Source organism: Carassius auratus, chromosome 48 (genome assembly GCF_003368295.1).
Source record: "Carassius auratus strain Wakin chromosome 48, ASM336829v1, whole genome shotgun sequence".
Taxonomy (NCBI): domain Eukaryota; kingdom Metazoa; phylum Chordata; class Actinopteri; order Cypriniformes; family Cyprinidae; genus Carassius; species Carassius auratus.
In genome coordinates this window covers 2,058,714-2,082,904 of record NC_039290.1, presented here as the reverse complement: position 1 = coordinate 2,082,904, position 24,191 = coordinate 2,058,714, and the positions used below count along the sequence as shown (strand labels likewise).

At 37.3% G+C, this 24,191-nt stretch overlaps 2 protein-coding genes and 1 long non-coding RNA gene across 6 annotated transcripts; all 3 read right to left on the bottom strand.

Annotated features, from left to right (window-relative positions):
• Window positions 1–716: 716 nt before the first annotated feature.
• Window positions 717–6,314, bottom strand: LOC113065494 (ankyrin repeat and SOCS box protein 8-like). 3 transcript variants are annotated; one of them, XM_026236762.1, is made up of 4 exons: window positions 6,210–6,314; window positions 4,152–4,336; window positions 3,973–4,077; window positions 717–2,462 (listed from the first exon to the last, which is right to left on the bottom strand). In XM_026236762.1, exons 2-4 carry the CDS (start codon window positions 4,278–4,280, stop codon window positions 1,827–1,829), a joined length of 870 nt encoding a protein of 289 aa, XP_026092547.1. In that variant the 5' UTR covers window positions 4,281–4,336; window positions 6,210–6,314; the 3' UTR covers window positions 717–1,826. The 3 variants fall into 3 exon arrangements, with proteins under 3 accessions (XP_026092547.1, XP_026092546.1, XP_026092545.1); XM_026236761.1 differs by lacking the exon at window positions 6,210–6,314 and adding an exon at window positions 5,908–6,202; XM_026236760.1 differs by lacking the exon at window positions 6,210–6,314 and adding an exon at window positions 5,998–6,202.
• A 662-nt stretch (window positions 6,315–6,976) lies between these two features.
• LOC113065492 (la-related protein 4-like) lies at window positions 6,977–19,593 on the bottom strand. 2 transcript variants are annotated; one of them, XM_026236757.1, is made up of 17 exons: window positions 18,970–19,593; window positions 16,548–16,674; window positions 14,973–15,104; window positions 14,753–14,840; window positions 14,508–14,644; window positions 14,323–14,426; window positions 14,128–14,238; window positions 13,993–14,046; window positions 13,699–13,911; window positions 13,493–13,596; window positions 12,668–12,709; window positions 11,731–11,940; window positions 11,343–11,394; window positions 11,092–11,250; window positions 10,888–11,012; window positions 10,616–10,808; window positions 6,977–10,064 (listed from the first exon to the last, which is right to left on the bottom strand). In XM_026236757.1, exons 1-17 carry the CDS (start codon window positions 19,081–19,083, stop codon window positions 9,678–9,680), a joined length of 2,352 nt encoding a protein of 783 aa, XP_026092542.1. In that variant the 5' UTR covers window positions 19,084–19,593; the 3' UTR covers window positions 6,977–9,677. The 2 variants fall into 2 exon arrangements, with proteins under 2 accessions (XP_026092542.1, XP_026092543.1); XM_026236758.1 differs by lacking the exon at window positions 12,668–12,709.
• An 838-nt stretch (window positions 19,594–20,431) lies between these two features.
• On the bottom strand, window positions 20,432–22,604 carry LOC113065336 (uncharacterized). The gene is made up of 4 exons (XR_003278991.1): window positions 22,404–22,604; window positions 21,772–21,845; window positions 21,577–21,676; window positions 20,432–21,464 (listed from the first exon to the last, which is right to left on the bottom strand). It is a non-coding gene; the product is annotated as an uncharacterized LOC113065336 (long non-coding RNA).
• Between the last annotated feature and the right edge of the window lie 1,587 nt (window positions 22,605–24,191).

Genomic DNA, 24,191 nt, shown 5'->3' with positions numbered 1-24,191 from the left:
TCTTCCATGTTTACAATCTTGATCAGTAAAATATAGATTTTGCTGTGCATTAACTCATGTAAAGCGATGATGAAACTGAAGATGATGGCTTTGAAAGCAGAAGGAGGATGGTTGCAGAGGGCCTTTATTCCGTCCAGCTGTAGTTTCCTTCCTGACCGATTTACATTCTCTTAAAGAGGACATCCTGTGCTTAGACGGGAGTTTAAATAAAGCATGATGCAAAACACAAATTCACTTGCTGAAGTTAGGAAGTGAAATGTATGCAATTAAAATATAATTATTTCTCATTATTACATTTCCTATTCAGAAAACAAAAACATGGATTCACGGAAAGCGTTTTTAAAGTCTTAAAAAACTTACCGAAAATGTTCATGACAATCAAATGTACGTTTTAGATAATTAATATAAAAGTCTTAGTAAGCAATGGCTGCATGACTGTTTACGTATGTTTATTAAGCTATTATAAATAAATATAGGTAATTAACCTTTTCTTGAAGGTCTGATGTGTTAAAAAATATTCTTATTTTACAAACCAGGTAAATGGCAAAATTCCGTAGCTTTAGCTGACTGTTTTATATCATCTGGTATTCCAGCACCCTCTACTGGTTACAATTATACACACGTTACTTATCTAAGGTTTCTTATCTTGATTTGTTCGTAATCACGTTAAGGTTTCACTTGTTTTGGAGAAAAAAAAACTGCAGCAAAAGACTTGCAACAATGCATGGAGGATTTTACTGGTTAGTCTGCATGCATAAAACTAGATGTATGCACCACATACCTCTTAATCAAGCAATATAACAACAGTGAAATGAAAACAACATCAAAAAAAATAATTAATATATATATATATATATTGAGGTCCACAAGATGTGACACTAATGTTGACATGAATTCAGTTAAGACATCCCATTCACGGTTTACAAGCATTTATAATGATCATGCCAACATGACACTCTGAAGCTAAAAAAAAAAAATTAACATTCCTATTACTGACAGAATATTCTTGTTAAGGTTTGCTGTGTTTTCATCTCAAAGGCAAAAGTACAACTCACTTTCAGCACCAAAAAAAGGAGTACAATCCAACACACTAAACCAGGTAGCTTTCAAGATAAATATTCATAATTCCCAAAGTGATAGATGGACATCGATATTGATTTGAAATCCAATTAAGTGTTCATTCATTTTTCTGCTTCAAAATGCCAGAGATTAGTAAACTAATATAAAACAAGGTTACTTTGTGGTAAATTTACTATATTTTTCCAAGATTATTTTTGATGACTGGGAACCCTCATAAAATTATTTAACAAAAATGCTAATATTTATTTGACTTAAAAATGTTATCTAAAGGTTTACTATCTTTAAAAAAAATTACTGCATAAATAAAAACTTTTATCTTCAAGTATAAGTTTGAAATAAATGTAATATATAATTATAACTTAGAAGTGCTGTCAAAGTGTTATTTGTGTGTGCATATGATTTACTGGTAAATAATATTTTTTAGTTATTTTCTTGTTTTTGCAATTAGTGTTTCACATATTATCTACTGACATTTTAACATTATGGGTTCATAAGTGGTTTATTGACCATCTCTCTCCTACCAGATCAGTATTTCTCTGCACCAAAGCACATAATTGTACTGCAACCCAAGTCTGAATCTGCTTGATGACATTATAGCAACAAACGAAACGTGAAACTTCCTCACTTATTCACCCACTGTATATGGACAGACACACGTCAGATTGCAGTCTGATTACAATCACATGTTCACGTACACAGAAGACATCTACCTCCTCCACGTCTGACATTAAGGACAGTCTTCTCGCTCAGTCTCTGAGGAGCACATATTCTTTCACTGACTCTGGAAGCGGGAGCTGTTTCACTGCAGATGGAAGGTACTGAACTCCCAGGCTGTTACGAACGGCGCAGCGCGCCAATGCTCGCAACGAGGGCGGTTGGGCTACGAGGCTAGTGAGTCGAGCCAGTAACTGAGGATCTTTACTGAGCTCACGTGGTAAAGAGCCGTCGGCCCTGCGGATCTCGAACCTCCCCGCGGCGCGGGAGAGCAGCTCCAGGCACTCTTCCTCCTGTTCCGTGCCCAGACCCCGAGCCAGCAGCGCCACCAGCCGAGAGATGGGCGTCTGGCCCTTTAGATTGGTGACGTGGACTTGAGCGCCGTACTCTAGCAGCACACGGACACTCTCCAGGTTGCCTTTCATGGCTGCCCAACTGAGGGGTGTGTCGTTATTGTAATCCCGGACATTCGGACACGCGCCGCTCTCTAACAGGGCCCGTACACACTCAGGGTTATCTTTGAAGGCAGCCCAGTGCAGGGGTGTATCCTTGTTGCCGTCCAGAGCATTTGGCTGGGCCCCGTATTCTAGAAGCAGCTCCACACAACCCTCATCCTTCTCCGCTGCGTAATGCAGGGCAGTGCGGTTGTAGCCATCCAAGGCATTTACCTGTGTGAGAAAATTATTATTATTATTTTTTATTCTGAATTTAAAATTGTCAAAAATTAAGTGAAAAATGTTGGGGGTATGCATCTTTTCTAAAATGATAATGAAGAAGACAGACACATGACAAAAAAAAAAATGTTTTAGTGAAAACCAACGTTTTTCAGGATTCATTGATGAATAGAAAGTTCACATCAACAGCATTTATTTGAAATATAAATACTTTATATTATTAGCAATGTCTTTACAGTCACTTTTGATCAATTTTATGCATCCTTGCTGAAAAAGTTTTCATTTCTTTTAGAAAAAATTAATACTGTCTGCAAAATTTATTTTATATATATTTTAACCAAACTTTCTCAAATATGATAAAAAATATAAAGGGATAGTTCACGCAAAAATGAACATTATGTCATTAATGACCTCCGATCATCTTCGCAACACAATTGAAGATATTTTTAGATTTAGTCCGAAAGCTTTCTGTCCCTCCATTGTAAATGTGTGTACAGTATACTGTCCAAGTCCAGAAAGGTAAGAAAAACATCATCAAAGTAGTCCATGTGACATCAGAGGGTCCGTTAGAATTTGTTGAAGCATCGAAAATACATTTTGGTCCAAAAATAACAAAAAATTATGACTTTGTTCAGCATTGTCTTCTCTTCCGTGTCTGTTGTGAGAGAGTTCAACCGAAGGCTTGAATCAAGGGCAATCATCGCAAATGACGCCATTACGTTGAGCGCAAAAGAACCAGTGAACCATTTTCTTCAACTGGTTTATTGAATCGAATTGTATTTTCGATGCTTCAAGAAATTCTAACGGACCCTCTGATGTCACATGGACTACTTTGAAGATGTTTTTATTACCTTTCTGGACATGGACAGTAGACCTTACATAGGTTTAACTAAATCTAAAATACCTTAAACTGTGTTGCGAAGATGAACGGAGGTCTCACGGGTTTGGAACGACATGAGGGTGAGCATTAATGACATCATTTTCATTTTTGGGTGAACTATGCTTTTAAATCTGCCAAATCAAAGTTATGTGCTGCAACCAAAAGGCAAAAATATACAGGGGATAAAAACCTGGAAATTATGTCATAGAGAGGACCCCTGCAGATGCATGACTGAGTATTAAAGATAATAATATAGTTTAAACTTTTTATAACAAAAACCTAATGATCTTTATAAAATACTAATTTGAGATATTTGTAAATAAATACTTTTACCTTGAAAATAACGATTTAATAACTTTTTTGAAAAATAAAGATTAAGATTATTCAAAATGTAAGAAAAGAAATCTTGACATGTTTTAAACTAGATTTGAAAAACCTTTATATCACTTACTTGCCACAGAGCCCTTAACAACTTAACAGTAAAATGTGTAATTGCTCCGCCACTAGTGGCAACAAAATTGCACGCTTTACTTTTAAACTGTCAAAACACTGAATTTAGGGAATTGACTTCGGTTTGCAAACTCAAAAAAAAAAAAAAAAAAAAAGACTCCTGTTACATTGTACCTCAGCACCTTTCTCCAGCAATAGCTCCACACAATCGGCATCAGCCACCATACAGGCACAGTGCAGGGGCTTCAGCGTGCCATGCATCCGGTTCACATCTGCTCCCTGTCAAAGAAGCACATATTCATTCAGAACACAATATATGAAAGACTTTCTAAAGCTTTGGTAACACAACTCACCCTGCGTATAAGGTCTTCCACATTATCATGTGGGAAGGAGCGAATGGCAGCTATGGTTCGAATGAGCCTTTCTGACAATGAGTATTTGCTTTGAATACTCTGCATGATGTACCACATAGTAGAGCTCATGTGGAACTAAAGGACATTTCACCCAGACCGGGTGACACCGCACCGAAATGAGATGGCTGTGAAGGGGAGAAAAATAATCAAAGAAAAAAGAAAACAGAAAACAGATTAACAAGAGAATGAAGTTGATAGAACAAGTAATATGTTTACATTAGGAATCATACAATCATTTAATCTCTTTAAAGGCAATGCCAATAGTGTATCAAGTACCGCTTCATGTCAACTGTGATATGCTTACTGCCACGGTTACAATTTATTTAATAATAATAATTATGATAATAATAATCAGACAATAATCAAAATAAATATAATAAATGTCAATAAATATGTTAAACAAATAAATGTTCAAATAATAATAAATATTTATAATATATTTATTTATACGATACACTTATAATAAATAAAATTATGAATAACCTTGCAAATATAAAAAATATATACATGCAAATATATGACTAATAAAAAATAACTATAAATATTTCCTTTCGCATCAAAATTAGTACTTTATTTTAACATCAATTTGCCTGTTAAAATAAAGTACATACTGTTTTACATTAGTTTTAGCTGTTTTTATTTATTGTTTTGTTTAGAGACTACTGTGCTTATTTAATCTTTAATTTCAATAATTTTTCAAACATTATTTGTTTATTTATTTTTTGGTTTATATGGTAACGAGGATCAACAATGTAGCTCTTCAAAACATTTGTTTATTCATTTAATATTTACTTTTGGAAAATTCTGCTACTTCATCTAACCTTAGGTAATACTATAGTGGGTTATATCACGTTTCAGACATATTTTTTATACTAATATCATATGTGACCCTGGAGCACAAAACCAGTCTTAAATCACTGGGGTATATTTTTAGCAATAGCCAAAAAAAAATACAATAATAAACATTGTATGGGTCAAAATTATAGATTTTTCTTTTATGCCAAAAACCAGGATATTGAGTAAAGATCATCAGATATTTCGTAAATGTCCCACCGTAGATACATAAAAACTTAATTTTTGATTAGTAATATGCATTGCTAAGAACTTAATTTGGACAACTTTAAAGGCGATTTTCTCAGAATTTGTATTTTTTTTATACCCTCAGATTCCAGATTTTCAAATATTTATATCTCAGCCAAATATTGTCAGATCCTAATAAACCATACATCAACGGAAAGCTTATTTATTCAACTTTTAGATAATGCATAAATCTTAATTTCGGAAAATTGACACTAAAGACTGCTTTTTTTGTGGTCCAGGGTCACATATAGTTATTATTTGTGTAGCAGGTGCCTGCCACACTCGATCTGCCTTATAAATATTGATCAGAGCATGCATGCAACATGGTCATGCTAATAAATAAAGCAAAGGGGCTGTTTGCTGTTCGCCTCGTCTTCTTGTCATTCTGTCAACAAAAGCTCCCATGACAGATCAGCTAGCGAGCTTTAACAAGCAAATGAAGTCTAAAACACGACAGCTTAATAGAGCAGAGAAGACTGGCTGTTTTTTTAAAGGCAGGTTTATGTTTATCTTTATTACTTATTTCTGTAACGTATGGGTCCTACCGGAGTGAACTAACGTTAGCCGTTTGGAGCTAGTTTCGACACCCGGGACATTAAATAATATATTTTCTTACCTCTGGGTCGTCTTAAGCGCAAGAGCTCGAATAAAACAAAAGCAAAACGCAAAGTATGTAATCGAAGACGATTAAGTGTCAAAACGGTACCTGCAAGAAATGAAAACAGCTGCTGGCTTGTAGCTAATCTGCCAGTTCTCAACACAAACACGGTGACGTCACGAGAGGAAGTGACAAACAATTTTAAAACGCCATTTATCCGTCGGTTTGTATTGGCGAAACACATTTGTAACGTGGAAATTCAGCATGAAATATGGCTGAAATTAGTTATGCGCGTCTGTGCGAGGCCATTCTTCACATACCGTACTGTTTGTGCCAGATATAGCCACGCACACGATGGGCCCTCTGCTGAGGGAATGACACTTTACCACTCGGTGTCCTCACACTTGTAGTTTGTTTTCCGGTTATATTACATTTTTTAAAAGCAACATCACATGAAACGGTGTTATAAATGTTGATAGTTTACGGTTACAGTTATACTCTTCTATACTAAATATTTGTATTTTTATTCAGCAAGGATGCATTAAATTGTTCAGAATTGAAAGACTTGTATTTTTACAACAACAAAAAAATATATATTTCAAATTAACTGTTTGAACTTTTTATTCTAAAAATCCAGAAACAAGTATTATGGTTTCCACAAAAAAAAAATTAAATAAATACAAAATAAAGCATGTATTCAACATTGTTAAGAAATGCTTATTGTGTAGCAAATCAGCATATTAAAACAATTTCTAAAAAATCATGTGACACTGAATGATACTGAAATTTCAGCTTTGCCATCACAGAAATAAATTACATTTTTCAGTATGTTCATTTAAACAATATTACTGTATTTTTGATCAAATAAATGCAGCTTCAGAGGGAAAAAAAATCTAACATTTGAATGATATTGTACAGTACATCAGGAAATGTCTGGGAAAAAATGACATACTCTTTAATTTCCTATATATTAGTTACGATGTAACTAATATAAAATAATACATTTCTATAAATTTCTTAACCAGACAAAGGCAACACTAAATATTTTGACAACAAATTAGAATACAGCAAATGAACCAGACAAAGGTAAGGCCAAAACAAAATAATTTATTTTCTTTTTGTGACATTTTATGCAGACAGCTAGAATTTAGTGTCTCACTTCAATCCATTGTTATATAATTCTTCCCTTTGCCACACCAACCCCAAATCAATTAACAGTAATAACCCAAACATTAAAGAGAAATTTGCTATTTTCTGTAGATTTCTGCAAGCCTGTCAACATCAATATCATTACCTTATGCTCCTAGTATAATTTCACATTACATGACAATAAGATTTTTTAACAAGTTAGTGCATTTCATTATCCTAAACCACTAGCTGCTCATATTCATTAATGAAAACAAGAAAGAAAAAAAAGCCCCAGTGATTTGTTATGTACTGCATTACCAAGCCTCTAGTAAATGCATCAAGTATTTTTTCTCTGCTGAAATCTCAAAAAAAAAAAAAAAGTTAAATCTGTGATGCTCTCCCAATGTCTTTCTGTACATAAGTCATGATAAACTTACAAGGAACAGGGGACTGTATTGGAGATGGACAGCAGAATTAAAATAAGTTAAAAATATTTTTTTTAAAAGCAATACTTTACAATGAATTGAACAGCAATACTGTATCCTCCTGATTAAACATTCAAATAACAGCACCAATTCACCACAGCAATATTTTGTAGTGAACGCACCCCTGTTATTCATTTTCCTCTCAGTCACTATCAAGTACCATCTACCAATGCATCGGTCAATTTCTAATTACCCAAACACATGCCACCCAAATCACAAAAAAAAAAAAAAAACACACACGCTGACATTGGCATAGCAATGACAACACTCACATTACCTTGGCAAAGCTATAAGAAACCTTGCAGCAATCATAACGAGGATTTTAACAGATATTGACATTTATCCAACAGTCAAAATGTTCATTCTAGGGAGGAAGAAATGTATTTGTTTAAATATGGGGTTTGTGTTACAATTCATGGAGGACATAATCGGGGAAATCAAGTATATAACATTTGATTCTCCTTTGAATCTCAACTCCTTCAAACTATAAAACTGCATGAAATGACTGTGCCTTTTAAGCATTACCGAATTGGATGTTCATACATATATATATATAAATATATATGAAACTAGTATGGATGCTGTAAATGACAGGAATGAGATGAAACGTCAACCCTGAGCCAGAAAACCCACTCTGGGCATTACATTTCCACATAAATCATCAATTCAGCACTGGAGATTCCGTTGCTTTCTTCCACTGAAACACAAACAGACAAGCTGAATGTGCCTTCATTTAGAAACAATTGCTTGGATATAACAGTGATCATTTCAACAGTAATGGATAGAAACTAAACCTCAGAGCAGCTTGAGCTATATCATGATGACCAACAGCTACATACAATCACTCAACTCTGAATGTACTGATTATTAACATAAGAAAACCTCTAAATAAGAACCAATCCACATAACGAACATGATTCTTGACTCAGTCTTGCAATATCCCAATCCACCACCACAATCTTGTTGTAAACATAGTCAAGAACCTGACTGATTTTCGGGATATTTGAGTGGACATTTGAGCGGTCCAGGAAGGAGAATGCACAAAAAACAAAGAGCACAAATCTGAGATGACACAACGTTCAAGAGTGCCTATGTACCAGACTGTTAAGCATTATCATTCACAGGCTGTTGGTTACTCAAACTAGCTACAAAAACAATGACAAATCACACATAAAATAAAAAGAAAAAAAGAAACAAATCACCCATTAGCAAATCAGTGACATAACAGCATCATAATTGGCAGGCTTTGACTTCTTGAAGTGATAGTAGGCTATATATCTGAATCGATAACAAGGCTCCAAAGTTGATCATAAGTTAATCTGAGCGCCCGTTCCAGAATTAATCACTACAGTATGTCACACAAACTAAAGCATAACTCCAGACCAAATCGCACTGTCAGCCCTAAAGATACTTGCAAAATTACTCACTCAAGCACGCATGGCATATTCTACACAGGATCTAAATCCCAGAGGAACTGACTCTAAAGCAAACCACATCCTTCCACACGAAGGTTCATTTACATGGTCAAACCACCGCAGGGGTCGAGCGCCCAGTGTCCCGTGATTGCGAATGAAGCAACCGAAAACAAAAGAAAAGAAAAAGATGAATCATTGCATGTCAAAGTGATATTTTTGTATAGGTTAATGACATCATTTATGCATGTTCCTTTTCTTAGTGCATATGATCTTTGCAGACCACCATCAGGGCCACCAGACCTCTCATTTCACCTCTCCAAAACTAAGAGAGGCCCCCCCTCCTTTCAAGAAGAAGAAAGAAAAAAAAATCACCATGGATTTACATTCTGAAGGGACATTGTCAAGTTAGAAGCATAAAATGTTTTTTTTTTTTTTTCCTATGCAATGGCGTCCTTCAGCAAGCAACAACTTGTTCCAATTTCTGATGCCCGTTTTGCCTGGATACCCGAGTCTGTGCATTGTCACTTCATGAGACGTTTCCTCTGGAAGTGCTCCAGGCAGGAGAGGTGAATACCATTTTAAATTTGATATCATATTTAATATCTTATAGACACATTTTTTTATATATATATATATATATATATATATATATATATATATATATATATATATATGTGCTTATATTTATTTATATATTTACATATTCTTCTTATATATGCGTGTGTAAATATTCATACATTAAGGATTCTGTTTAGAGTCTTTACTTTGGCGATATGGGGGGGATGTTCTGCTCTTTTCCAGTGTGTCTGGAACCTCCCTGGGGGGAACTGCGATGGCCGAAAGGAGGGCGTCTCTGCTGCTCCCGTAGCTTGAACCCCCCTGTATTGGTTCTGGGGGGTCCATTGCTGCGAGAAAAGCCCTGGGAGTCACGGGCCGGTCGGCCCTCCCTGGCCTTGCAGTTTCCCCCTGATTCCTGAGGGCGCTCCTGTTTGTTTGCAGGGCTGGAGGGCTGCTCCTCCTCCTTGTTGACGCGCAGCTCTCTCAGAGGCTGCGTGCTGGCATTGCTGAGGCTGGAAGTGGATGCTGGAGGAGGGGGATCCTTAGGTGGTCGCTGGCATACTTCGGCGTAACTGAGTTTACGAGGTTCCTGAAGAAAAGAGAAGAACATTTTGAAGTATATTGAATTAGCATTAGCCTTTCTCAACAAAATATTCAAAGATAGGTTAGGATAGCTGTGGTATATCTAAATGTCTGAGAGACTTCATTTAATCTATGTCTGTTTTAGTGTTGAGTTAGACGGAGGGGGTTAATGTATTTGACCATGTAAACCATATGTAAATAAGACATTATCAGCAAAGAAAAAAAAAGACATTACTATTGCAAAAAAAGGTATTAATAATAATAAAAATAATAATCATTTTTACCCAACATCAGTAAAATTACAATGCTAATATTTAGTGCTGTCTTAATTTCAAACATTCCACCATAGAGGTAACCAAAGAAAATATTTATATTAATAAGATTATAATTTGTAGGACAGATTAGAAAGAAAGAAAAAGTGGAGAGAGTAAGTGAGAAAAAGAATAGGGCCTTGAACCTACATCCCACTGAATACAGGGTCTATAGTTCTTCTGAAAGACCACTGACTACTTGGCACTTCTAAATCTAATCATCCGCCTGAGAGAAGCTAGAACTCACCAGCGCGGGGGTACTGGAGGGGGCAGTGTTAGATTGGGGGGCTGCAGGCGTGGCCGAGGTGGCCTGAGGCTTTGGACCAGATGCTGTTGGGACAGGGTTGGGTGGCACGGCTGTTACAGGGGCAGAGGTCACAGACGTCTCTTTATAGACCGGAGGCTCCACCTTCTCCGGTTTCATCTCCAGGTGGTTGGAGCTACAAAACACAAGTAGCAAATCTCAGACACTAATAATAAAAACAAGTTTCTGAATGCCAGCCATTTACAATCGCTTACCTGGAGGTCACAGGATCAGGGATGTGAGCAGTCATCTTGGCTACAGGCTGGGTGGGCCTGGAGACGGTCTCCTCTGAAGCTGGGGCTGCGGGACTCACAGCAGGCTCTTTGTTTGAATCCTGTTGCTGGAGAGAAATAAAACAACAAACGATGAACAAAAACAATCTGAGTGGTGTAAAAGCTGTTTATCTTACATTAACATACCTTTTCCCTATTCAGGCCCCGTACAACATCAGAAAGGCGGTTCTCCAGCACAGGCTCCCCGGGTGGACTGGCAGAGCAGCCCGGCAGCGGAGGGAAGTTGGAGGCAGCCAGGTCAAACTTGGGGGGTGGTACCCTGACTTGAGACAGGGGAACTGGTCTCTGTAGAAACAGAGAAAAAATATATATTAAGAGGGCATAAATAGAAAGATGTTTAACAGTAATGAGCAATACAATAAATAGAAATGTATTACTGTTGTGCGATCATCCTCTCGCCGCCTTCGAGTGCCTCTGTACGTCGTTCTCCTGAAAACAAAAGATTAATCCAAATTTACAAAACGTGCAATCTGACTGAATTTGAATTTAAATGACATTCCAAAGAGGTGAAACTAAAATTAAAAGTACTACATTTTGTAGGCCACATGGGATTTGGAAAAGGAAGTAGGGCTGCAACTAATGACTATTTTTATAATTTACACAATACCATTTAAAAGTTTGGGATCGGTAAGAGTTTTTTTTTTTGTAAGAAATTACTACTTTTATTCAGCAAGGACCTTTTAAACGGATCAAAAGTGACGGTAGAGACATTTATATTGTTACAATAGATGACATTCAGTATTATAAGAGGGAAACTTGACAAACCTTCCATGTCCCACCATGGTACCATCATCATTCGGATCATTGGAAGCTAGGTGTGGAAAAGATGAGTTGAGCTCAGTGGATGACAGCACTGGCCCGGCGCTGGAGGGAGGCTGAGGACTGTGCAAACCAGACAGTCCATCCACAAGAGCCACCGGGGACACAGTGGAAGAAAGACCATCATTAGCTCTCGTCTGAGGCTTCACATGATTCCTACATAAAGCAGAAACAGAAGAAAACATGAGATTTGCTTCTGTGTAACAGTGTCCATACAAACATCTTTTTGCTAAACAACGGGCAGCATGCAATGGCTCCAAAAAACAAAACAAAAAAGATGACAAACAGGCAAATTAGTTGAAACCAGTATATTTTTTCCTGCCAATGAGCTTAAATTGGCTTCTATCCCAATTTTATTAGATTTTTTCTGGTTTACTGTCTGTAGTAAACTCACTTCAGGCATTTAAATTAGGGCTGTAAATGGAATAAAATATATATTTTTTAGTTAACATTTTAGCTAAAATTGTATTCTACACATAAGTTCTGTCAGCCCTTAATCTAAATGTTTCTTTAAATGAATAAAACAGACAGAAATGTTTAAACACCATTCATGAAGATAATGCAACATAAAAAGCTGTTAGTGTGATGATTTTAGTGTGAATATAATAGACAAATGAATGAAATTATGCAAATGAGTTAAACGCAAAGGAAATGTAATTCTCTTTCTGACAGAAGTTGCAAAATATGCATTCTGTGTGTCTGAAAGATCATTTGAATTAAGGTGATGATAACCGCAATAACCATTTTCTTCTATAACCCTCCCCGATTCGTTTTGTTAGTAAACCAGAGTTAGCTGAACACCAAAGCTGGTATTTTAGGCGTCTGAAGAGGATAGTAAGAATGGATTGATGATTGTTGATATTTGAAATTTTTGAAGCTGTACCTGAAAGCATTTATTACATTCTTTCTTGAATAGAGTGGAACACTGTGGGAACAGTAAAAAAATGTCCAAGTGATCTACTGTAACTGCCTATATAAATACACTACAGAAAATAAGCTTATCCATGAATTAAACTTTCGAACTTCTTGTATCAAATACAAAAAATGGGAAAGCAGATTTCAGACATCCTTTTACAATAGAGTACAACAGTGCCTGTCCACTTTTTCAACAGCCTTGGTTCTGGAAGTATTTTTACAGTAATTTTTCTCCATGGGAGTAAGAAATAAAAAGTCATCTTTGAGTTCTAACAGACAAAAAAACCTAAGAAACAAGACTGTGTACACACAGGCATTAATGAGGCAAAGAATTACAATCCCTAGAAACACTGTGAATGACAAATTAAAACGGATTTCATTTTTAATCTAACACTGAGTGTAGGGAGACTGACAATCACATCATTCGCAGTGCTTCATGGGAGTAGATGGGCCCTAAAATGTTCTTTTGGCGTTATTTATTGTGTTTCGTTTCTCTGACTGGTGGAGAGGTAATGTAGTTGTTCACCTTAAATTCTGCAGCTAAACAATTATTTAAGAAAGTTAAAATAATGCAGGCTGATGGCTTCAACAAAAGCATATACCATTGATTTTTACCCTCACAGCTCACAGTAATGCTGTCTTTTAATGATTTAGAAGTTATCATCAATTCCCTTATAGAGAAAAATGAATCTGCTGCCAGAACCCTGTTGCACTCTATAGTGAGTTTAGAACTAGACAGTTAATTCATTCAAAATAAACTGATGGTAGAATGAAAGAGCCCAACTTGACCCACCGGTTCCTGCTAAAGGGACGGTTAAGGTTGAGAGAATTTGAGCCAGTTTTGTAGTGTCCAGCTGAGCTAAATCCATTGACGAAACCACTGTTGGGAAAAGGTGCCTGTGGATAACAGCATCAGTCAAAATAATGAAATGCAAAAATGTATTGTCAGGTCAAACTAAAAAATAAATAAAAATAATAATAATTAAAAAAAACTCTTACAAGGGGAGTCTCAAAGTATGGAGTAGGAGAAGCCGTCCAGGTAGGAGGTACTATGCCATAGAGTGGGTACTGCTGCTGGGGGCTGTAAACGGGCTGCATGAAGAGAGGGGAGCTGTACTGGGACTGAGTGTGAGATTGCTGAGGATATACACTGCAGTCCAGACTGCGGTAACCATTCTTCGCAAAGAAAGTGTTGATGGCTTTTATTCTGGCCTGAGAACAAAAAAAGCAGGAAGTTAATAGCCCATCTGATATAAACAAATTGAACGCTGCACATTTTTGTAAAGAACTTACCATGATTGGTTTTCCCTGAAATGTCTTCACTTCTTCCCTTAAATATTTGTATGCCTGGATGGAGGTAACCCAATTAGTTTCAGATCCAAAAGCAAGCAATTTGTTTAATCTCTAAATAACAAGAGAAATTCATACCTGTTGAGCGTCTGTATCCGATTGGAATGTAATGTACCAGTTGTTGTTGTGTGCAAACTCCACACTTATTACCTTGGGACAGTTGTCATTCTTGAACAAGGTTTCCACTTCCTGATAAGAAACAACAAACACGCATATAAATATAAGAGGATCCAAAGATAGCCCCAGCTTCTACTTCTTGATAATACTTCTCACCTCAACAGGTGTTGTTTCAGGGACTTCTCGCAGAATGATGATGCATCGCTTGTGATTTGGCCGCACTTTTTCACCTTTTTCGTCAACTTGGACCATAGGAGATGCTGTAGATGGTCAGAGTAATATTACTTTTGTACTTTGAATTAAAAAAAAATGGACCATACATGCAAAATGCAAGATCGTACATCTGAGGACATCCAAGATGAGATCCGTATTGGTTGTTAGGACCTTGATTCCTTCCATGCTGGCAATAGTCCAAATAGGGACAAACTGGTCACTGTCCATTTGAGATATTAAATATAGATCTTTAGATAAGTTCTCCCTGTGGGATAAAACAGAAGCTTCTGTAACCGCAGCTGATGGGAGGAGTGCTGTTTACTTAGTTGCATTTAAATCGAAAGCTTACATTGCATTACAGGGCTGCACTTACCTGGAGAAACAGAACTCCAATTCTTTTTTGAGAGACTCACGCAAAGTCTCTTCAGAGACAGGCTGTTCCTCAGGGAGCTTGGACTCCACTGTGTAAACAAACCGCATAAACAAAAGGTAAAATTGTGTACCGATAGCAGACAACAGGGATGGATTTACAAGATTTATCTAATAAACATACACGAAACTGATCATATTTCACAATTACGAACATCAAATACCATTAGTTGCTGTAGTGTGCTCAGAAACCGGGAAGCTTTGGTCAGGGGGGTCCATACCGTTCACCACACCAACTACAGTACCAGAGGGGCAGTTGTCCTCAGGAGTGAAGAAGCCAGGGGTGTACGGTTTACCTACCGAGGTATCCAAGTGAACACAGAAACAAATAACAGAGCGAATTATTAAAATCATTATAATATTTTATATATATATATATATATATATATATATATATATATATATATATATATATATATATATATATATATACATATATACACAAACACACTAATCTGTGTTAAGGAGGACCATTGTAAATATAATCCAATGCACTTCTTAGGAGGCTTTTCCATTGGATACTGATTGTACATGTGTAGAAAATCCGCCAGATGCATTTTATAATTAACAAAACGCAGGGGTCTTGTCACAAGAATGTGTCTTAAATGGTTGTGTTAAGGGCAGAAGGCATTTTTTGGGGAAAAGTGAGACAACACACAAATGTTTTGCAACTACCGTTCAAAGTTTGCATTCAGTAAGTTTAATAAAGTAATACTTTTACTCAGAAAGAATGCTTTAAATTGGTCAAGTGATTTCCGAATGACCATATAACAGCATTTCAGATGCTGTGGAACAAGATCATTCCGCTGGTTAGTCAGGATTTGCCATCCCACAGTGCAAAGTCACATGACTTTTTTGATCCCCTTGGAGAAATTTATTTGCAAAATGCATTTCCATTTCCCAATCCTGTCATTAACCCTTTTTTTGCACAAGTCAAAAACCACCTCAAGCGGAAATTTTCCTGTTCTGACTTATTTGATTTTTTTTTTAATTTGAGGGGAGAGGGCTTTTTTTCTGTTGACATTTTTCTAAAATATATATTTATCTCACCTAAATGTTCGATCGTGCAGTGCACTTGTGGTTTTATACTCATGCAATTGTTGCACAATAGCTTACACACTGTACAAAAAAGTTGCTCAAGCAAGTGACAAAACATTTAAAATATTTTTCTTACATCATCACAGACATCCTAAATTAAAAATTACCACTGAAAGAAAAAGTCACTCTACTGCCTTTTCTTTTACATCTAAATCTTTATTAAATGCAATCCTGAAGTTCATAAAAGAACTTTGTTTTCCTACCTACACAAGTGCCATCTATTATTGCCTTGTTTATCTAAAAGTGCTCTTTTTTTCTTTAAAACTAGCCAACAAGCCATATGTGTTGACTGTGAGAAACAGTAGACTTTAATTATATGCATTCATGATGTAATTACTACATTTTCGTTTACATATTTACCACAAACAATACGCTGTTACTTTAATTCAGCGTGTACAGTGCAGCAAAAATAGACTCAAAAATAGACTGAAATGATCTCTGCACTGCTGCAGACACACCGCTTCTGAAACACATTGCCGGACTGAAAACATGTGCAATGTGAATGCTCTGCTCCGTTAACATGAGCATGAAAAAAAAGCAACGCATATGCACTACAAACAGAGTAATGTGAACCCGGTGTTATGTGTGAGGGCCCAGTAACATATGTGAGTGATTTACTGGCATTGTAGAGGTTTGTTTACCTTCAGCCGTATTGTTCTGGGACCAGGGGGAGGCGACGGTGCCATCCACAGGAGCTTCACTTTGTGTTGCAGGGATCTCCTGCCACACCTTGGCATTAGGGTTCAGACCAGCTCCTTTAGCGGTGACCTGGAACAACAGAAGGAAATGCATTGAATTCATTAAACCTGAAAGTTTGTTTTAAAATCTTCAAAAGACAATATATAGTATAAGCATGATTATCTTGTCATTCCTTATTCTCATTTGATCTCTCATCATAAGCACGACATTAAAAAAAATTCCACATCCTTTATCGACACCTTCAGTCAATACTAACACACAAAGGCAGCACGAGGTGAGCAGAATCACATGGGCTCATGTTTACAACTCGTTACTTGCCAAAACTACCACTTTCCCATTGGTCCAAGCAGCAGTTTCTTGAATCGTTCTCTGCCAGGGAAAGACTGACAGCTCCATTTCATCCAAAAAACAGACAGCTTTCACAGGACAAGAGCTGATCCACTGATCCAACAGCACTATGGAGTGTGTGATTTTGCTTTAATAGAACAGTTCAATAAATAATTAATATTATGTAACATACATTTCAGACAAATCTTGGCCAGATAGTTGTAGGTTTCTTGTCCACCAGAAAAAAAACCAATAAGCTAAAGTGTTTAGTATCCAGTCTGGAACAGCGGCGTTCAACTCACTTCAACACACTGTTGTCAAAACACATCATTAACATTTTTCATTTTAACACACTGTGGAACACCAAACTTTGAAAAGGTTAACAAATAAGCATACAGAGTCAGACTGTCCTCTTATTGTTCCCATCAAAATAGAAGTATCCAGAAGTCTAATCTGCATGTTTGTTCAAAAGCATTTAGTCTTCAGACTTAAAAGGAAAGCATTGAAGCAGGTGCAAGAAGAAGAAGAAGAAAAAAGGTTTCCATATGTACTTTTATTACACGTTTAATATTTTGGCTACAAAAGTGCATCCAATAATCCATACCTGCTCATTTCACATGGCCACGGGGGCGCCATTGGGAACCACCACCTGCTTCCTAACCCTCATCCTCCACATAAACTATCAAAAACAGCGGTTAAGCTTCGTGAGCCTGTAACACAAACAACACTAAAAGACCCTCTAGGACACTAGACTAAAGTGTTTCTAGAATATGTCAGCCTGAAGATTTAGGCCGAGAGCAGAGATTGTCCTTCTCCGAAAAGCTACAGGGTTGCTACGGGTCCTCCCGAGCAAAAATGCAGGAAATATTAGGTATATTACAAGGACGTCGGCTTACAACTACACACGCAGAAACAAATATTTGATAGTTATTACTCAGAAAACCGTATAAACTCCCTAAGTCAGTGTTATAAATAATATAATTTGGAGTTAGTATGTTCTATTAGGTTATAACTTCACGAGAGCTCTTGTCACATGACTGCGACTGCGTGAATAAGCTTATGAAAGCAGGCCACTGAATGAATGTTGGCGAATTACAGCGTGTTTTACGGTTGAATATGTCGGGTAAAAATCTGTAACGTTAACGTTATCCCCAGGCCAAATTGTGAATTAATCTATAACTAACAAGCGAAACGTTTACATGTGTATCTTCGCTAGCATATGGGCTAATTTAACCGGTTAACTCCTGTCATGCTCGACAGCCTTAAAGGGCCAGTTTACCCAGAAATTAAAATTTTGTCATGTCGTGTCAAACTTCCTTTATTCAGTAAAAAACAAAAGGGTGCTTGTTTGGTTGCATTTGAGTTTATTGCCATATCAGATTCACATACCATTCTTACGGCAGACACAGATTCAACAACAAATAAACATTTTATTTTAAATGTGAAATTCAGATTAGTTTGTACACAACTCCAAGTAGCATAAATATACTGTAAATCCATTTGTGACTACAAAATAATAAAATTTTTATGGGTTCATCTTAGAAAACGAGTGTTTTTATAACTCAAAACGAGATCTGTTAGGACGTGAGAGACTGACAGCCTCAAGTCTCCAATCATTTTTATTGCATCGTTTTCCAGTGGAAGTCCATAGGGATTGCCCCTGTCATTCTGAGTGTTCATAAGGATTTTTAACAATAAGAGCATGGGGAAATTGTGTTTTTTGGGGGGTGAACTATCGACTGTGAGAGAGAAAGCAATCTTAAAACCACAAACATGCTGCAAAGTTCAGCCGCAGATCAGAAATGGCTTTTGTAAGCAGGACATCGAAGAGATTAATTAATCATACTGTCAACAAGAACCGTCTTCAACAACATGGCCAGCTTGCAATTTAGGTGATGTCAGAGCTTTCAAGCTGTCTGAACGGACCGATGGCCTTATATAGCGAGCGATCATACTTCCTATGACCCTATTTTTAAGAAGGGCAACGACCAGAGACCGATCGTCCGGTTGGGGAGGGGTGAAGAGGCCCCGACTCACCATGACGCCTGAGTCTCCCCCGGTCCCGGGTGTGATCTCGTCCTCCCCACGGGGTTTGGGTCCCGGCTCAGCCTCCTCCTGCAGCTGCGGCTCTCCGCCCTGGTCTGAACTCATCGGCCGCTCCTGGCTCACCGCGCCTCCGTCGTGCTCTCCCTGCCCCCCTCGAGTCACGCTTTTTGCTGATTGAGTAACGTTGGTTTGCTAATACACCAGTGTACTAACAGTAGGTAGTCCGGTTCAAGAACCTGAACTTGAGTGCTCGGTTATAAAAGCTCAGAATGCGAGCTGGCTGGCCAGTCACCGAATGGACTAGTTCTCCTGCTAACTAGCTGGCTAGCTATCAATGCATCGACAAATACGGCGCAAGCTCCGACGTTTGTCAACCGATGGTTGAAAATGACAGCGCAAGCGCCGAAAACAGCGAATTCGTCCCTAACGCGACTTCCTCGCGATCTACACCAGCTCCAATGCCATAGGGTGCATTCCTAAACAGGCGACCGAAGCGGACACAGGGGACACGCACCTTACCAATGAGTAGGCAGACATTAATACAGTCCGCCACCGTCCCACACTCCTCAGCGACCTCTTGATACCCTCTGAAGCTGATCTGCTCCGCTTCCGGTTGGGGCAATGGCTTACAGTAGGCTGACTGCCAAAATAAAAGTTATATTTTACAACAGACACCCATGCAGTTTTCTTGTTATACTTCTTCTGTCAACAAAGACGACTTTTTTGTGTGTTTGTCAAAACATACTTGGCAACAGAACTCAATCTGATGATTGGTTGCTGTTGTTTTTATTAGTATACAGTATTAGTATTGATTTACTTATTCTTGAAGGGAAAATCTAAATTCTGTCACCATTCACTTACGTTATTCCAAACCCATCACTTTCTTCTGTGGAATAAATATATTATTATTTATCATATTTTATTTATATTGGGCTATTTCATACAAATTTTTTATTCTGTCATCTTTTATTTATTAAATAGCATGTCTGTGAATGCTTTTTCTAAATATAAACAGATAAATCTTAGTAAACTCAGGTAAAACTAATTAACTCCCCCAAAATACAAAGGTGTTTTAACAGATATTTATCAATTAAATAAACAGATATTTATCAATTAAATAAACAATATGTATATATATATATATATATATATATATATATATATATATATATATATATATATATATATATATATATATATATATATATATATATATATATAGGAAATTTATCTTTCTTTTCTATGAAATGTATATTCAGTCAGATTTTGTATCAGATAAAATAGTGCATGAGCATGGGTTCAGTTGTTCATACTTTTATATACGTATATATATAATAAATCACAAAATAAAACATGTAACATTTTATTCCCTTCCAAAATGTAAATATATTTATATGAAAAAAGGGTAACAAAACCAAGGGTATTTAACAATAAGATCATTTTAATTTGCATGATGCAACAGCGTTACCATAAACACTAAATTTACAAACAAATAAAAGAATAAGAAAAAGACAGACAAACAAATAATTATTTAAATAAATAATTCAGTCATTTCATATGCTTGATGTATCTGTCAGTCCACATTTTTGCTCACGATTACTTCCGGAGAGTCATGTGCACTGGAGGCTTCTTGCTGATGACATGCTCCCTAAAAGCATGTTCAGAGGTGTCCAGACTAATCTTGTTCTTGGCCAAGATCTTCATAATAGGCCTCAGCTTCAACCATCACGGGTTCTGCGGAATACAGTGTCTGAGGGAAAGACACTTCTCATGCCCAACACACTAACAGAGTCTGGGGTGTTGGCAAAGATTAATATAAATACATTACACAAGACAAATATTAAACAGATGAAGAAGCCTAATGGTTGTTCGGCAATAAAGTGCGTGTGTTACACAGTCTACATTATACTCCAGCTGACAGCGGCATTGTCTCTCGAGTGTACACCTCAACAGTATGGTGGTATGTCCCGCAACAATATTGACAAGCAACACTGAAACAGTCCATCAGCACATGTCACAAGTGTCAGCGGTACATGCCAGTGAAAACCAGAAGTGTCACTAGATGAGCATAGTGGCATCTACCAGTGGCTTCTGTACATCAGATGCCATGTGACTTAATTTTAATACTGTCTCTCAAAAATGTCCACACAATGTCCAAATTTGTTGGTATTATTATCCTTGTGGGGACATATTCCCAATAACGTATAGGGAACACTAGTACTCACACACATACACAAACAAACTTTTAAAAAGTTAGTTTTAAATTGTAAATAATATTTTTAATAAAATGCCTGGTTTACATTTGCTGATAAGACTTTCAGCAAGTCACTCCACTCTGTGCGAAATAAGTTGGCACCAATTAAACTGCCATCGGCAGTTACACAAAGGTGGGTGACGCCTAGTTTGACGAGATTGTAGGCAGCCTTCAAACGCCCCTCTCTGGTCTGGAAATCCTTACAGAGGGCACCGCCAATGACTGTACCACCCTTTAGACAGACACAAAAAAGACACGATCATAGCACTGCTTGAGAGTACCTGGAAAATTTGCATTGAAATTAAAACCCTAGTATGCTAAGAAAAATAAACTGAATTTAATACATTCTAGCATCTGAGGTCACACCAGCTGTAGTATCACGGACACACTCTCCCAAGTAGCAGGACGGATGTGATTCCCTTCATCAACCAATCCCTGATAGCCCTGCAGATGGTGAACAGACGTGACTTCAACAACACTGTTAACAGAGGTCACTGGCATGGACACTTTTATTAGTATTCATATAAATGAAAATGTACCTCATGGACAAAGACGACTTGTGCTCCAGTGTAAAGGCCAACTCTGACAGTGGCCCTCACAGCTGCATTCCTCCCTGCAATAGTCAAGAAAATATTCGTCATTTCATATCTTTAACTATAGAAATACACAAGGCTACTTAGAAAGTAAGGAGAGATACCTCACATTACATTTCATTACTTGACCAAATTGTGGAATGGTGTGAACAAGAGTGTCTGAGATAATGTCTGTGAGCTCAGAACTAAAGGTGTTGTGCACAAACACGGTTCTGTGTCTCTAGTTTCAACAGTGTGTGGCTGTGGAAAATCCTAGTACTCTCCATACACTTATGTCATTTCAGAAGATGAGATAAATTTAGCCTTCAATTATGGAAATAGGAAGAGGGGGACAATAGCTACAGGCTAAAGCTAAAGGCTACAAGAGCATTGACCTTAATGGACCAGAGCAATTAAAAAAAAACTAAAGATTTCATTTTGTCTTATTTTCTGCCCAAGTTTCTTAATTTTTTGATGATTTATATATTATTTGGGGTCATTTATCACGTCTTCCAATTCAGTACAATTCTTGTTACATTCTATTTCTCAACAGAATGTAGACAACACATGTAGATTACACAAAATGTAAGCGGCATTACCTTGGCCATCACCACCTGACATCAGTACAGCAATGGCCCGTCTGACCACAGCTGTTTCTTAGCCATGGTTCATGTATTCCAGAAATTGGTTGCAGAGAGAATAGGAAAAGGAGGCGAATGAAAGACGTGCTTGCACCATCTCTCAAAGCAAGGGGCTCCAGAGGGAAGAGTTTAATAGGACAGTGTTCCAGCAATTTGTATCCACCCCCTTGATTTCATTTCACTAACATGTCAGTTGGACACCCCCTGTCTCAGCTAAATATAAAGTATCAACTTGAATTACACAGCAATGGTCACATTTGAGATGCTTAAGAAGAAGAAAATAAAAAAAGATAAAATTTGCCATGTCTCAATGTTAAAGCAATAGTCAGGAAAAAAGAACAAATACAAAAATTTTATGTAAAACCGTGTTTATATATAAACATTTATTATACACTTCATACAAGAGACAAGTGGAAAGCACACAGTGTTTCCAGTCAGTGACAAGTTCAGTGTAAAAATGGTGCATTCAGTTACATTGTCAATACTGACCAAATATTGTGTCTATCCAAGATTTTGCTGCTTGTGGAATCTGTGGCCAGATGCATCTCTGTATCAAAATTGCAACTAGAAATACGGTTTCAGACAGTTTTACATAGACTAAGATGTGCAGGGTGTTTTGGGACACCTCTCTTTATGCTCTGATAGAGAAATCTGAAGGGACAGGACTCAGACATACAGGAGAGGACAGGCCAATGGGTAAAAAACACTGTGGAAAAGACAGAGATAACAAGATGATGTATTAACAGCTATTCAGCTTGACAACCAGTTTAATAAGCACAATCCAAAATACAATCATCACTCACTGTAGAGTCTTGAAACAGAAGTGTGGCAGCCAGCGGGTTACCACAGCGGGGCTGCAGTGGGCAGGATGGCAGACGAGAAGTATGAATAGCACGTTCCTCATCCAGAAATATCTCCTCCAGAGGAGTATGACGCCGCCGCAGAGCAGACACAGTGGTAGACTGCATTACAGTAGGAGCTACAGACAGGTGTGGAAATGCATTTAATGTCACAAGTGCTTAAGTTTTCAGGATGTGTAAAATATCTGCTTAATCTCATTAATTACAACACTGGACAGAAATGGTCATTTGCAGCAATGCATGTAACAAGAAAATAGAAAAAAGGTTCATATTAGTTTCACTTTGCATGGAATGCTTACCTTTTGATTGGCTTTGTTTAGGCAGGTCTAAGCTGGGATTGATCTGTGATCCATTGCTTTGGTCTGATTGTAGTGGTAGTGCATTATGGGATGTAAGCTGGCCTTCAAAGAGCTGCAGAGGGTCACTGGTCCCATGAGTCTTCAGAGTATCCTGAGACCAGTCTTTTCCAAGTCTTAGGCTTGATGAGAAAACAATGACTGACCCTCTGTGTGCTGCTTGTATGAAAGGCTGAGCTGCCTTGGTTCTTAGTGTGACAATGATTTGAATTCAAATTTTCTTTATTGTTGACTGCACTTCAGTCTGCATGGAGAAGATCATGTCAGACTTTTTTTTAGGCCATAAAGAAATTGATCAGTAAAGCAGAAATTCATGTTTTAGACTAAAATCAATCGTACAGTTTGATGGCTGTTCAGTAACTGTTGTGAAGTAGCATCATCTTGGTCTATCTGGACATCATCCATCTGCTCTTGGTCCTCAAATAACCTTTGAATGACATCTTCCCTCTAGAACACATTCAACACTCCGTATTAACCTGACCTTAACCTTAAGGGTTCTGCATTATGGGACTGTTTCTGTGACATCAAGA